The sequence below is a fragment of the Microcaecilia unicolor genome, chromosome 5 (genome assembly GCF_901765095.1).
Source record: "Microcaecilia unicolor chromosome 5, aMicUni1.1, whole genome shotgun sequence".
NCBI lineage: Eukaryota > Metazoa > Chordata > Amphibia > Gymnophiona > Siphonopidae > Microcaecilia > Microcaecilia unicolor.
The window spans coordinates 354,910,792-354,925,992 of NC_044035.1; the positions used below are offsets into that span (position 1 = coordinate 354,910,792).

Sequence of the window (15,201 nt, forward strand, 5' to 3'; positions counted from 1 at the left end):
TGTCATTGCTGGTAAAACCTGTTAGGTTAACAGTCCTTTTGGTTGCACAGTACCTGTCACTAAAATTCCAGATTTGTATTTTTACATAAATTCCTCATTGTGCTATTTTTGTTTTTCTTTTTCTGTCAGGAGCCACCTGCTTATCCACACAGCCAGAGCCCAGGGTTACTCCAAGGTGATGCTGGGAGACAGTTGTACCCGCTTGGCTGTGAAGTTCCTGACTAACATCTCCCTGGGGAGGGGAGCCTTCCTGGCCATGGACACGGTAAATGTTACCCTGGGGCTCTGTGAGGGCTGTGCTGTCTCCAAAAATCCAGAGGCGTGATACTAGCTTCTCTCCCTCTCTCCCCCAGGGTTTCTCTGACGGGCGTTATGGGGATGTAGTGTTGGTGCGTCCCATGAGGGAGTATTCTCTGAAGGAAATATCTGCCTATAACGAGATGTTTGGGGTTCCAACTTTCTTCAGCCCTGCATTAAACAGCAAGGTATTGGGGGCGGGTACTCTCTGAAGCCACTCCTCCTCCTCAGAGTATACTGTAATTGGTAGGTAGAGTGGAACTTGTTTAGACAGGGCACTGGTTCCTTGTCTCCTATCCAACATGAACAGTGGACTAAAGCTCTGGTCCCATGCCTGGCCTTAGTCAGTATGCTGTGGGTGCAGCACCCAAGAAAAGTTGTAGGTGTCGTTATAGACAATATACTGAAATCTTCTCCTCAGTGTGCGGCAGCGGACAAAAACGCAAACAGGATGCTAGGAATTATGAGGAAAAGGATGCAAAATAAGACTAAGAATATTATAATGCTTTTGTATTGCACCGTGGTGCGACCTCATCTTGAGTATTACGTTTAATTCTGGTTGCCGTATCTCAAAAAAGATATAGCGGAATTAGAAAAGGTTCAAAGAAAAGCAAACAAAATGATAAAGGGGATGGAACTCCTCCCATATGAGGAAAGGCTAAAGAGGTTAGGGCTCTTGGAAAAGAAATGGCTGAGGGGGGGATATGATTGAGGTCTATAAAATCCTGAGCGGTGTAGAATGGGTAAGAGTGAATAAATTTTTCACTCTTTCAAAAAGTACAAATACCAGAGGACGCTCAATTGAGTTACATGGAAATATTTTTTCACTCAAAAGATAGTTAAGCTCTGGAACTCACTGCCGGAGGATGTGGTAACAGCAGTTAACGTATCTGGATTTAAAAAAGGTTTGGAGACGTTCTGGAGTAAAAGTCCATAGTCTGTTATTGAGACAGATATGGGGGAGCTACTGCTTGCCCTAGGATTGTTAGCATGGAATGTTGCTACTATTTGGGGTTCTGCCAGGTACTTGTGACCTGGATTGGCCACTGTTGGAAGCAGGTTACTGGGCTAGATTTGTAGCATGGAATGTTGCTACTCTTTGAGATTCCACATGGAATCTTGTTACTCTTTAGGATTCCAGAATCTTGCTATTCTTTGGGGTTCTACATGGAATGTTGCTACTAATTGATATTCCACATGGAATCTTGTTACTTTTTGGGTTTCTGCCAGGTACTTGTGACCTGGATTGGCCACTGTTGGAAGCAGATGGACCACTGGTCTGACCCTGTATAGCTAATCTTATGTTTGATTCTGTTTTTGCACATCATAGTGCTTCAGAGTGGAGAGACCCTAGATATGAAGACAGCGTGCCATCCTGTTAAATTGATCTTCTAACATGCTACTGCGATCTCGCTCTCCTTGGCATATCTCTTTCAGGTTCTTAATATTTAGTGCTGTTGTATCTTTCTGGCTTTCCAGCCATCTGAAAAAGGAAGCATTCATCAGTTGACGGAGACCTTCATCAACAAGCTGCAGTCTGATTTCCCCTCCACAGTCAGCACTGTGTTCAGGTAGGACCTTTAGCTGTCTTTTGAAAGGAAGAAAGCCCTCTTGACCAGGCACCTGCAGATCACACTAGCCCTTGGCTTTTGCTACGGCCAGAGCTTTACTCTGCCCCACCCCATTTTGAATGATGTGCATTTGTGTTTTTTGCCTTAGGACCAGCGAGAAGCTGAACGTGGCAGGTAGCGTGGAAAGCCCAGACAGTGACTCTGCTGCCCGCTGTCTCTTCTGCCTCTGCCCCTTGGACACACAAATTGGTATGTTAATAGAAGATCCCCAACTCTTCCTCTTTGGAAACCAGAAAAAGCTCACCGCCCTCCGTGAAATGTAATTTGTGTTAAAAGTAACATCTGATTTTATCTTCGTATTGCTCTTCTGTTCCAAGTTTAGTCTACACTGCAGCTTGACCATCCTATACGTTGCATGCCCCTGACGTCTCACCCCTCATTGGTGGTCACACTTTTTAACCTGCTCAGAGCTTGTCAGACTCGGGAAGCTCTTCCCTTTAAAGACCAGGGTGATTCAGATAAAATGCATTTGATAATGACATCATCACTAAATGTGTACGTTATTTTTATTTTTTTATTTTATTTTTTGTTACATTTGTACCCCGCGCTTTCCCACTCATGGCAGGCTCAATGCGGCGGGCAATGGAGGGTTAAGTGACTTGCCCAGAGTCACAAGGAGCCGCCTGTGCCGGGAATCGAAGTCAGTTCCTCAGTTCCCCAGGACCAAAGTCCACCACCCTAACCACTAGGCCACTCCTAGTGTTGACAAGTTAAAATCTAGTACCAGTTTTGAAAATTGCCCTCCTATCCCCAAGCATCTAAAACTGTGTACATGATTCCAGTCACACTAAGGGGGAGATGTTCAGGCATGATTGGAAAGTACTTCATATAGATTATATTTTCAAATCTTCCGTAGAAACAGGCATTCTGTACTGTGCAGCTTTTCAAAGAGAGAGCCAAGTGCGTGCTTTTCTCCTTAAAAACTAGGTACAAGGTTTTCTTGTTGCAGAAAAGGCCTCCGCTTTCCATGCCACCCTGGTTTCAGAACATCTCTCTCAGAAGAGGTCCCCTGATCTACCAGAGGCTGCTGCGAACCAGTGCTGTGCCAGCTCTGAGGAGGAGAGGAGGTGCTGCAGGAAGCCTGCTGAAGGGTGTTCGTCCACTACCAGGCAAGGACTGGGCTGTGCTAGCTGAAGCCTCTTCCAGAGTTAGAACTGCTGTTCCCCCCACTGCAAACAACCATATTTTATTTGTACAGTGCATTGCTGTATTTGATGAAGGGTGGTACATCAGATCTTAAAAACCTTAAGCCTTAGTCTGACATCCTAGTAATTCTGTAAAATAACCTTTGATATGTGTAGGCATTGCAATTCTAGTTTATTTATTTATAGTATTTATATCCCAGATTTTCCCACCATGAACAGGCCCAGTGTGGCTTACATCAGTCTGAAAAGGCATACATCAATTGGCACAAACAATCAAGTACATGGAAGTAGGAGAGATCAGTGAGTAATTACTGAGAAGGGGAAGGGGTAATAGAGTTCAGGATGTCGTTAAGATAGTTACAGTTCAGTAGTTATGGATGCAATGGCGGGACTTTTGCATAAGCTATTGCAAATAAGTTGGTCTTGAGGGTTTTTCTGAAGATCGGGGGTAGTTTTTACAGATTTAGGTAATCCAGTCCACAAATGAGCACCAACATAGGGAAAGGTAGATGCGTAAGTGACTTTATACTTGAGGCCAGAACAGGTAGGGTAATGGAGAGTTAAGTACGAATGAGATGATCTGTGTGAGTTCCTAGGTGGTAAGTTGATAAGGTTATCCATGTAAGCTGGAGTTTTACCGTGGAGGATTTTATGCACCAGGGTGCAAACTTTAAAAGTTATCCGGTCTTTGACGGGAAGCCAGTGCAGGTTCTCACGCAGTGGTCTTGAACTTTCGAACCTCGATTTTCCATAGATCAGTCTAGCAGCTAGTTTCAACGCATTAGCAACCAAAGTTTAAAATAACTGACTGGCTTCTCATTTAAAAGCTCTTCTCTTTATGGTTTCCCAGTAGAGCTGATGAAAGATTGACCCTCCTGGACCTGCTCTGCTATGGCTGCAGGGTGACCACTAAAGATCTGGTGAGTAGACCCGTCCGTGTTTCTGAAGTAGAAGCGCAAGAAGTTGGCATACGGCCTGAGCCATCACTGCTGACTCTCTGCTGTGCTTTTAATAAGGGACAGGGCTGGATCTGGGTGGTGTCTTTGCTGTGATGCTTATTCCATTTTGGAGTTTCTGTACTGTTTTTAGTGTTTGTATGTTTGGTACCACTAGACCGTACAGATACCCCCTATAAAAGTCACCAAAACGTTTGTGCACAAATTTAGGCATGTTCTTGATTTGCACGCACAAGTTAATAGAACAACAAGCCAATTACTGCCAATTGGCTTTTAACAAGCAATTATTGGCATTAATTATATTGAATTACAAGCGTAAATTTAGTCATGGCCCGAAAAAGGTGGCGCAGGAATAGGAGGGTCATGGATATTTTTTGGGTGTGGTTTTGAGTTACGTGCGTAATTATACAATACTAGTAAAAAAGGCCCGTTTCTCACACAAATGAAACGGGCGCTAGCAAGGTTATCATGTAATGGCGATTAAGGGAACCGTTAGGAGAAATGTTCTGTCATGATAAGTAATAATTGGGAAGGGTGTATAATGAGTAATATGCTCCAGGGGTATGAGATCTTATGTTTTGTTTTTTATCTTTCTTTTTTTTGTGATTTTTATTTACAGTATTTTTTAATAGATAAATAGTACGCAGACTCCATCCATGTCCAGCATTTCTCCTCTCTTTCCTCCCCTCCATCCATGTGCATCTCCTTCCTGACTTCCCTCCCCACCATCCATCCATGTCCAGCAACTCTCCATTCTCCCCAGCCCTCTCCTCCATCCACCCATATCCAGTAAATTTCCTCTCTCCCCTGCCCCTTCCATTCATCCATCCATGTTCAGCAATTCTCTCTCCCCTACCCTCCTCTCCATCCATGTCCAGAAACTCTCCATTCTCCCCTGCCCTCTTCTCCATCCACCCATATCCAGCAAATTTCCTCCCTCTCCTCCATCCATCCATGATCAGCAACTCTCCATTCTTCCCTGCCCTCTCTTCCATCCATCCATATCCAGCAAATTTGCTGTCTCCCCTGTCCCCTCCATCCATCCATGTCCAGCAATTCTTCTCTCTCCCCTGCCCTCCCCTCCTGTCCAGTGATCTCTTCTCTCCCCCTGCCCAGCAATCTCTTCTCCCCCTGCCTTCTCCAATTCCAGCCATCTCTTCTCTCCCTCTGCCCTCCCTTCCATGTCCAGCAATTCTCCCTGCCCTCCCTGAGCTCTGTGACAGCCTTCCTCTCCATTCCCCCCCCCCCCCCCCCCCCCCCCCGTGCGTTTAACCCTTTTACTTTCAGGCGCAGCAATGGCAGTGAAGAGGACAACACAGCTTCTCCCTTCCCTCACACAGTGTCCCGCCCTCGCGGAAACAGGAAATGCATCATTGCAGAAGGCAGGACACTGTGAGGGAAGGGAGAAGCTGAGGCGAGCATGCTGTGTTGTCCTCTTCACTGCCGTCACTGCGCCTGAAAGTAAAAAGGTTAAACACGCGCAAGGGGGAGAGGAACGGAGAGCAGGGCTGTCGATTGGGGAGCTGAGGGCGGGAAGGAGTGGAGAGACCGAGAGCTGCCTGGCTGTAGCGCTGCTGCGCCAGGCAGCGCTGCGTTTGGGGGGGGGGCAGCAGCCAGGGGAAGGTCACGGTTGGGCTGGGGAGGCTTAGCCTCCCCATGCCTCTTATACGCCTGTGACTGTCCTCCCATCCCATCCATGTCCATCAATTCTCCTCTGCCCTGCCCTCCCCTTCCTCTCTCCCCTTGATGTCCCGCAATTCTCTCCTCCTGACATCATCTCGCCTCCAGCGTTCCCTTCCCCCTCATTGTTCTGCCCTCTGATGTCATTACGTTTTGACGTGAGTGCGGGGCAATGAGTGGGAATGGATGTTACAAACCCAGGCATCCAGATGTAGAATGTTGGAGGTGCAAATTATTATACAACTAGGAAAAAATGCCCGTTTCTGAGCGGAATGAAACGGGCGCTAGCAAGGGGCCCCCTCCCTCCGTCCCTCGAAGCTACTTGCCTTGTTCGCTGTGGGCCGTTTCGGCCCTCGAGTGTCAATAGCTCCGCCCTCGACGTCATGACGGTTTGATGCGTCATGACGTTTTGACGCGAGGGCGGTGCAGACACTCCAGGGCACACCGGATATCTCGGGCGCCTCAACTTCCGTGGAGGCTTCAGAACTTTGGGGTTGCCTTTTATATATATAGATATGGGTGCTCCACGCGTAAATTTAGATGCAAATATCGGTGCCTAAATTTACGCGTGACCTCTCCGCTTAAGTGTTATTCTATAAACTGCACCGAATTTTAGCCACGGCTTACATAATACTGCTTTTCTTTCTATGTTGCTTTTAGACCATGCTGGATCACTTACCACACTATGTCCGCTCAGAGGCTGACTGCAGAACCCGCAGGTACTGGAGACTTTCTGCTGCATGTGAAGTGGTCTAGTCCACGACTGCCCTGAGTTAAGTTTGAATGTGTCTCTTCTGTAAAATGTGTACCTGGAGCAGATCCTGTCTTCTTTAGAGGAATGCTTTCTGTTTGACTCTGTTCTTGTTTCAGGGGTGGGTCCCCAGCTTTGGAGGTGGACCTGACTAGGTTTAGGAAACTCTTAGTAACTGGCCTAGTTTGAGCACTGGAATGAGTCTGCTATGAAATAGTTACTCCTTTCTATTCATAAATGTACTAGCCATTAAGCCCGTTAAAATGGGTGAGATTTGTGTTTTGCAAACCATCCTCTCTCCCCTGCCCACCCCCCATGTCCAGCAGCCCTCTCCCCCCTGCCCTCCCCCCATGCCCAGCTACCCTCCTCGCCGGCGCTCCCTCCCCCCTCCGTGCCGGGCCCCCTGCACTGACCTGACAGCGCCTCTCACCTCAGTGTGAAAGCGCTGCAGGGGGCCCGATACGGAGGGGGGCGGGAGCGATGGCGGGGAGGGTGGAGGTTGGTGCGTACGATGTTCGTTTCCAGGTGGCAGCGTCTGACAGTCCGACTCCGTTTCCCTCTCTGTTCCGCCCTCTGACGTCATCACGTCTTGACGCGAGGGCGGGACAGAGAGGGATGTCTGTACTGCGCATTTGCAGGTGAGTTGGTCACTTGCCATTTATATGTTTGATTATTTGCTCTTGGGTTTGTATTTTGTTGGATGCTCAGCTGTTATTGTTAGGTAGCTGGGATCAGTCTAAATGGACTGCACCAGGCTCTTCTTTAGGAGAATTAACGTTTGCCTGTCCCACGGCCCCGTGAATTCACTTTTGTGTTCTGCTCAGGGCTGCCATGAAGAAGGAAATCCAGGAGTTTCTGCTTCATAATAATACTGACTTGGAAGACGTGCTGAAAGCATGACGACTTAATGGCGGTGGGACCACCACCTTCATTTTGTAGTAAGTAAGAGACCCTTTTGAATTGTCTTAATGTGCTGTGGATCCAGGCAGCTTGTTTACAGAGCTGGCTGGCACCCAGTTAACTCAGATGTGTTTCCTCTCTACTAGATGTCCAGGCCACCTGTTTCCTTTTCTTTTTTACCGTTTAACTTTTGTATTGAGTCAACAATCATACAATCTAATGATACCAACAACAGAACTCGGTTTTTTATAGAATACATTTCATGTCATTGGTCACCTCCAGTTTTCTTCTCTGAGCTATCTTTGTGGCTTTCTTTTGTTTGTAATTAATATTTTGTGGAACCACACGTTCCATTTTTTTTCTGCCAGTTTCTAAGAGCTTTTACTTTTGTTGGAAACTTTTTCTTTTTTAGCGAAAGTATAGTTGCTTACCTGACAGTGAGGAACTGTATCCACACTTGATGGTGAGGTCTCTGATGGTGCAAGGGTGCCAGAACTCTCCTTCAGCTCAGAAACGCCTTCCTGCACACTCAAGGGTTTCTCCCACTCACCATCTATATATTAGCTTAGCATTTTATTTATTTATTTATTTTAGGGTGGGGAAGTAGGTTAAGTGTGGCGGCTGCATTCCTCTGCTGTCTACGGACAGCCCCTGTTATGGGTACGTAATCTCGCTTTCTCTGGAGACAAGTAGTGGAGCTACAGGAACATTCTCAGAATGCAAAGTCGAGATCACCTTGACTAGATAGGGTGGCTGGAGGAAGAGGAAATGTGAAGTGTAGCAGAACATCTACTGTTAGTTAACTGCAGTGGCGTAGCCACAGGTGGGCTTAGGTGGGCCAGGGCCCACCCGTTTTGGACTCAGGCCCACCCAAAATTGTGACGCTCTTGCTGTGGCGCTGCGTATGCCTTGTAGCGCTATAGAAATGCTAAATAGTAGTAGTAGTAGTAGTAGTGGGGATCTCCAAACCTTGCCAGCTGAAGATTGTCTTTCCTTGGGCAGCCAGCGCTCCTCCAAATGTCAGCCAGCAGCTCTTGTCTTGAGCTGACGCTGAGACCAGCCCTTCTACACATGCTTACTTTTTGCACATGCAAAAGCACCGAGCATGCACGGCCTGCCGGCAACAGCATCAGTTTGAGGCAAGTGCTGCCGGCTGCTGTTTGCAAGAGTGCTGGCTGCTCGAGGAGGAGGAGGAAATCTTCAGCTGACAGGGTTTAGGGATCCCCGCCAGCTCAAACATTTCATATTTGGGGTTTGTGAACAGGGAGGGGTGGAGAGAGGAGCAAACCAGAGGAGGGCTGAATTCCTTGCCCACCTACCTTGGGCTCAGGCCCACCCAAAATTGACCATCTGGCTACGCCCCTGATTAACTGGGAGAGAAGTTTTGAAGAATCACTCAGTCAAAGTCTGCATTTTGAATTATTGAAAAGGCAAGGCAGAAATGCTTAGAAAAGATACATGTCATGTACCAGGTGGGTGCTTTACAGATGCCCACAAGAGATGTTAACCTAAGACTTATCGTGGGGGCCCAGTCCATCCCAGAGGTTGTTGGTTTGCTAAATGATAGCAGAAATCTATGCAATCTGATCCCCAAACTGAGAAGGGTATGTTTGCAACGAACATGCCTGGATTGTTTGGGTTGTATGTTATTTATTTGTTACATTTGTGTCCCACATTTTCCCACCTATTTGCAGGCTCAATATGGCTTACATAGTACCGGAGAGGCAATTGCGGACTCCGGTGTAAACAAATACATAGTGAAGTTCTGGTAAGATAAAGTTTATGTGGTATAGCCACATAAGGGAATCATAGCTGGAAGGGTTGTGTTATGTCTTTTTTTTTTTTTTTTGCAGAGATCAGGCATTTATGTTGGATTGGTGGGGTATGCCTTTTTAAACAGGTAAGTTTTTAGTGTTCTCCGGAAGTGTAGATGGTCGTACGTGTTTTTCAAGGCTTTTGGTAGTGCGTTCCACAGTTGTGTGCTTATGTAGGAGAAACTGGATGCGTAGGTTGATTTGTATTTGAGCCCTTTGCAGCTTGGGTAGTGCAGGTTTAGGTATATTCGTGGTGATTCAAATGTGTTTCTAGTTGGTAGGTCGATCAAGTCTGTCATGTATCCCAGGGCTTCGCTGTAGATAATTTTGTGAACCAGAGTGCAGATTTTGAAAGCAATGCGTTCTTTGATTGGGAGCCAGTGTAATTTTTCGCAGAGGGGTTTTGCACTTTCAAATCGCGTTTTCCCGAAGAGGAGCCTGGCTGCCGTGTTTTGAGCTGTCTGAAGTTTCTTTAAGATTTGTTCTTTGCATCCCACATAAATTCCATTGCAGTAGTCTAAATGACTTAGTACTATTGATTGTATTAGGTTGCAAAATGTTTCCCTCGGGAAGAATTGTTTCACGCGCTTGAGTTTCCACATTAAAAAGCAGGGATGGCTTTCAAATGTCCTTCAAGTCCTGGAGATAATGGTAGGGGGCATTTCTACAGTCCAGGGTGTGTAGGGTCAGCTCTGCTTAGACTATTGCAACTTGCTTCTCACAGGTCTTCCACTCAGCCATCTCTCTCCTCTTCAATCTGTTCAAAATTCTGCTGCACGACTAATATTCCGCCAAAGTCGCTATGCTCATAGCCCTCTCCTGAAGTCACTTCACTGGCTCCCTATCCGTTTCCGTATACAATTCAGACTCCTCTTATTGACCTATAAGTGCATTCACTCTGCAGCCCCTCACTACCTCTCCACCCTCATCTCTCCCTACTCTCCTTCCCAGGAACTCCGTTCACTAGGTAAATCTCTCCTAACTGCACCCTTCTCCTCCACCGCTAACTCCAGACTCCGTTCCTTTTATCTTGCCGCACCTTATGCCTGGAATAGACTTCCTGAGCCGCTACATCAAGTTCCATCTCTGACCGCCTTCAAATCCGGGCTAAAGGCCCACCTGTTTGATGTTGCTTTTGACTCCTAACTTTTCACTTGTTCGTAACCTTTATCTTGTCTTCCTCTCTTCAATAGTCCCTTATCCCTATGTGTCCTTCTGTCTGTCCTACCCTTAACCCTTATTTGTCCTGTCTGTCTGTCCTGAATTAGAATGTAAGCTCTCTTGTGCAGGGGCTGTCTCTTCTTCATGTTCATTTGTGAAGCGCTGCGTACGACTGGTAGCACTATATTTATTTATTGCATTTGTATCCCACATTTTCCCACCTTTTTGCGGGCTCAGTGTGGCTTTCAATAAGATATGAATAATGGAAATACATTTGTTACAACTTGGTTATGGATTACATTGTACAGAGTTATGCGAGACATTCGAATATCATTAGGAATATAACAATGGGACATTAACATAGAAACATTGGAAGGAGACAATGGGAAGCTAAAAGGGCAGTGTTAGACACAAAGACATATGGTGTACATAGTTCCGTGAATAAATGTATGATTGACTGGATTACGGGATGAGGGATCAGAAGTGGATGTATGTTGCATTGATGAACAGTGAGTATGGACTCTATGTGTTTTGGCTCTTTCCGTAAGTTTGTTCAAACAGGTGAGTCTTCAGTAGTTTACGGAAGGAAGCTTGTTCGTTTATCACTCTTAGGTTGCGCGGTAGTGTATTCCAAGACTGCGTGCTCAAGTGGGAAAAGGTTGACGCGTGTAGCTTCTTGTATTTCAGGCCCTTGCAAGTAGGGAAGTGGAGGTTGAGGTGTGTTCGGGATGATCTTTTAGCGTTTCTGGGTGGTAGGTCTATTAAATCAGACATGTACGCTGGGGCTTCGCCGTAAATGATCTTATGGACTAATGATTTGTAGTAGTAGTAAAGCATGGCTCAGGAAAAAAGGTAGGTAGGACTGGCATAGTTCAGGTGGAAATCTGACATGCCTTTTGGAAGAAAGTTGGGTAGTTAAGCTCTGGAACTTGTTGTCAGAGGATGTGGTAAAAGCAGTTAGTGTAACTAGATTTAAGAAAGGTTTGGACAAATACTTGGAAGTAAAGTCCCTAAACTGTTATTAAGGTAGACCTGGGGAAAGCACTACTTATCACTGGGATTTGTAGCATGGCATCTTTCTACATTTTGGGATTCCTACAGGTTCTGGTGACCTCTCTTGGCCATTGTTAGAAGCAGAATCTTGGGCTAGATGGCAATGGTGGTTTTCCCAGTTGAGATGTTTAAGCGAGAATGAACCCTTGTGGTTCAAAGGCGACCTCCATGAGATGAGCGAGTACATCATTCAAGGGTCCACAAGCAGCTTCAGATTTGGGGGGAGGGGGGGAGAGATGAGGAGTTGTGTTCATGATGCTCCTCCGTGAACTGAGATATCAGTGGGTGGATGGAAATTGATAGGCCATCAATTTGATAATGGCAAGTTGTGTGCTTATGTAGGAAAAACTGGATGCGTAAGTTGATTTGTATTTGAGTCCTTTGCAGCTTGGGTAGTGCAGATTTAGGTACGTCCGTGATGATTCGGATGTGTTTCTAGTTGGTAGGTCGATCAAGTCTGTCATGTATCCCGGGGCTTCGCCGTAGATAATTTTGTGAACCAGAGTGCAGATTTTGAAAGCAATGCGTTCTTTGACTGGGAGCCAGTGTAATTGGTGAATGCATACAGATGTCAGTTTAAGGCCTGACTGCAAAGTTGGCGGAGGCAAGATAGGGTGGTTGGAACAATACAGAGGAATAGGTCCTGGTGCTGCAGTGTAGCCCAGCTGGGTGAGTCTACTCCATTTGAATTGATAAGATTTTCTAGCGGAAGATTTTCTTGCAGGCCACTACTTTCCCTTAACCTTTTGAGTAACTGAAAGGCAGTTGAGAATGTGCTGCTCAATCTCCAGGCCGTGAGAGACTTCTGAAGTTGGGGTTCAGAAAGCATCCTGTTGCTGTGGTAGCAGATAGGGACAGATTCCTTTTGGGATTAAAGGATCTGCTGATAACCGAAAGAGGGGAGGGAACCGAATTTGCTTGCGCCAGTGGGGTGCAATCGGGATGACTTGTACTTGGTCTCTAAACTAGTTTCTGTAGAACTTGTGGACGTTAGAGGAAGAGGGGGCATCTGTAAAGGTTCATGGGATGGCGAAGGCATAGTGCCTCATTTTCCGAATGTTGGCTGCATGGAGGAAAAACAGGAAACATTTGGCCCCAGGATGGATGGCAATTGAAGTTTAATTTGTAACATAGTAGTAAGTGATGACAGATAAAGACCCGAACGGTCCATCAAGTCTGCCCAACACTCTCATTCATTCTCAATTTAAGACTGAATCAACAATGAACATGATATTATATACTTGATCATGGTCTTTCTTCGTTGTTTCAGTGACCTAGACCGTAGAAGTCCGCCCGGCTCTATTCTTATGTTCCAACTACAGGAGTTGCCATCAAAGACTATTCGAATCCATCTTGTCAGTTGCGGGACATAGACTGTAAAAGCCTGCCTGGCACTGTCCTCATGTTCCAAATTATTGGAATTTCTATTGAAGCTCTTTACTGCCCATCCTAAGCCGGACTGCTATGTGCGGGACTCAGACCGTATAAGCCAGCCCAGCACCGGCCTTAGTTGATAAAGCCAGAGTTGCCATCTAAGCACCACTTGACAATCAAAGCTTTAAGCTTTGTTTTTTATACCATTCATTTTCTAATTAGAGATCCCCTGTGTTCATCCCACGCCACCGTGAATTCCGCCTCTTCTCCACCTCCCTCAGGAGGGCATTCCAGGCATCGACCACCCTCTCCGTGAAAAATAACTTTCTGACATTACTCCTAAGTCTACCACCCTGCAACCTCAAATCATGTCTAGTTATACCATTTTCCTTTCTCTGGAAAATATTTGTTTCTATATTAATGCCTTTCAAGTATTAATACCAGTCTGTATTGTATCTCCCCTATTCCTCCTCTCCTCTAGGGTATACATAGTCAGGTCTTCCAGTCTCTTCTCATACGTCTTTTGGCACAATCCCCATATCAATTTTGTCGCCTTCCTCTGGATCGCTTCAAATCTTCTTACATCTTTAGCAAGGTATGGCCTCCAAAACTGAACACAGTACTCCAGGTGGGGCCTCACCAACATACAGGGGCATCAACACCTCCTTTCTTCTGCTGGTTACACCTCTCTATACAGCCTAGCATCCTTCTGCCTACAGCCACTGCCTTGTCACACTGATTTATCACCTTCAGATCCTCGGATACTATCACTCCAAGGTCCTGTCAGTGCATATCAGCCTCTCAGCACCTAACACAAGCCTCCTTTGGATTTCTACTCCCTACGTGCATCACTTTGCACTTCTTCGCATTGAATTTTAATTGCCAAACATTAGACCATTCTTCTGACTTTTGCAGATCCTTTTTCATGTTTTCCACTCCCTCCGGAGTGTCCATTCTGATACAAATCATGGTATCATTCTGCAGAAAGGCAAACCTTACCTTCTAACCCTTTGGCAATGTTGCCTACAAATATATTGAACAGAATCGGCCCCAGCACCAATCCTTGGGGCATTCCGCTACTCACCTTTCCTTCCTCCAAGTGAATTCCATTAACCATCACCCTCTGGTGTCTGTCTTGTCAACCAGTTCCTGACTTTGGGTCCTAAGTTCAGCCTGTCATGTTTATTCAAGAGCCTCCTATGAGGAACCGAGTCAAAGGCTTTGCTGAAATCTAAGTAGATTACATCTAGCACACGTCCTTGATCCAATTCTCTGGTCACCCAGTCAAAGAATTCAATCAGGTTCATTTGGCACGATTTACCTTTGGTAAAACCATGTTGTCTCGAATCCTGTAGTCTATTGGATTCCAGGAAATTCACTATCCTTTCTTTCAGCATCGCTTCCATTACTTTTCCAATAGCTGAAGTGAGGCTTCAAAGGCCTGTAGTTTCCAGCTTCTTCTCTGTCACCACTTTTGTGAAGAGGGACACTTCCGCTCTTCTCCAATCCCATGGAACCTCCGCTGTCTCCAAGGATTTATTAAATTTTTAAGAGGTCCCCGCAAGTCATGATATTGAGGAACCAAACATCTGTTGTAATTTTGGACCATTCCTCTCTGACATGTAGGAGGAGCCTGCCCTTCACTGGTGTGTATTCAAAAACCGTATGTCTGGGCAGGAGTGGCCCTGCTGCTTGTGTTCCCATGGTCGTGCTGTGCATATGCCTGTGGGTTTGACAGTGAGCAGTCAGTTTGGGGTAAACCCTGGTAATTGATGAGGATAAAATTGCTGGAAGTATTGAGATTGCTTTGATGTTCTACATGTGGACTGCTGTGTCTGGTGAAACTGAGAAGATTGATTGGTCATCCCAGAGAAAGTTGAAGCAGTGGGCCTTAATTTAGGACACTGCATCCTTCACCTTCTGTCAGCCATCCTGCAGTATCACAGTGCATTAGCTAGTGCCTGACAGGCTTTGCCCACCCACATGGCACAATACATTGTCCGTCCGTCCGTCTCCCCACCCCCGTGATATTCAAAGCTATTTAACTGGCCAGACACAGCTGCTAGCCACATAAATAGCATATCAGCGCCTGACCGCTGAGTATTGCTGATTACAGCTGGTTATGGACTAGATACTAATCCGTTCCGGTTAGGTACTGCTATTCAGCACCTAACTATCAAATAGGACATCTATTTTTCTGGTCTTAACCAGTTAACTTTTTGTCGCTTAAAGATAATGTTTTAGCAGTTAAAAACCCCCCACACCAGATATTCAATGCTGGTCACTGGAAACGGCCAGGCTTTGACTACAAAAGTGCTGCCCACCGCTGGCTGAATATTGGGGGGGGGGGGGGGGGGGGGTTCCGAGGACTGTGCAGCAAACCATACTCGATGATCTTCAAAGCCAGGCACTGTGTCTACCATGTATAGCTCTGGCCAC

At 46.1% G+C, this 15,201-nt stretch overlaps 1 protein-coding gene across 3 annotated transcripts in view; it reads left to right on the top strand.

Moving 5' to 3' along the window:
- CTU2 (cytosolic thiouridylase subunit 2) overlaps positions 1 to 15,201 on the top strand; it is a 42,758-nt gene that overhangs the window by 25,414 nt on the left and 2,143 nt on the right. Inside the window, exons 8-15 of one of the 3 annotated variants that reach the window (XM_030204586.1) lie at positions 130 to 265; positions 354 to 485; positions 1,777 to 1,868; positions 2,017 to 2,117; positions 2,878 to 3,037; positions 3,924 to 3,993; positions 6,370 to 6,428; positions 7,285 to 7,398. In XM_030204586.1, coding sequence (XP_030060446.1) covers positions 130 to 265; positions 354 to 485; positions 1,777 to 1,868; positions 2,017 to 2,117; positions 2,878 to 3,037; positions 3,924 to 3,993; positions 6,370 to 6,428; positions 7,285 to 7,360 — 826 coding nt within the window. In that variant the 3' untranslated portion in view covers positions 7,361 to 7,398. Of the gene's footprint in view, positions 1 to 129; positions 266 to 353; positions 486 to 1,776; positions 1,869 to 2,016; positions 2,118 to 2,855; positions 3,038 to 3,923; positions 3,994 to 6,369; positions 6,429 to 7,284; positions 7,399 to 15,201 lie in introns of those variants that run through there. The other 2 variants (XM_030204587.1, XM_030204588.1) reach the window with 2 other exon arrangements.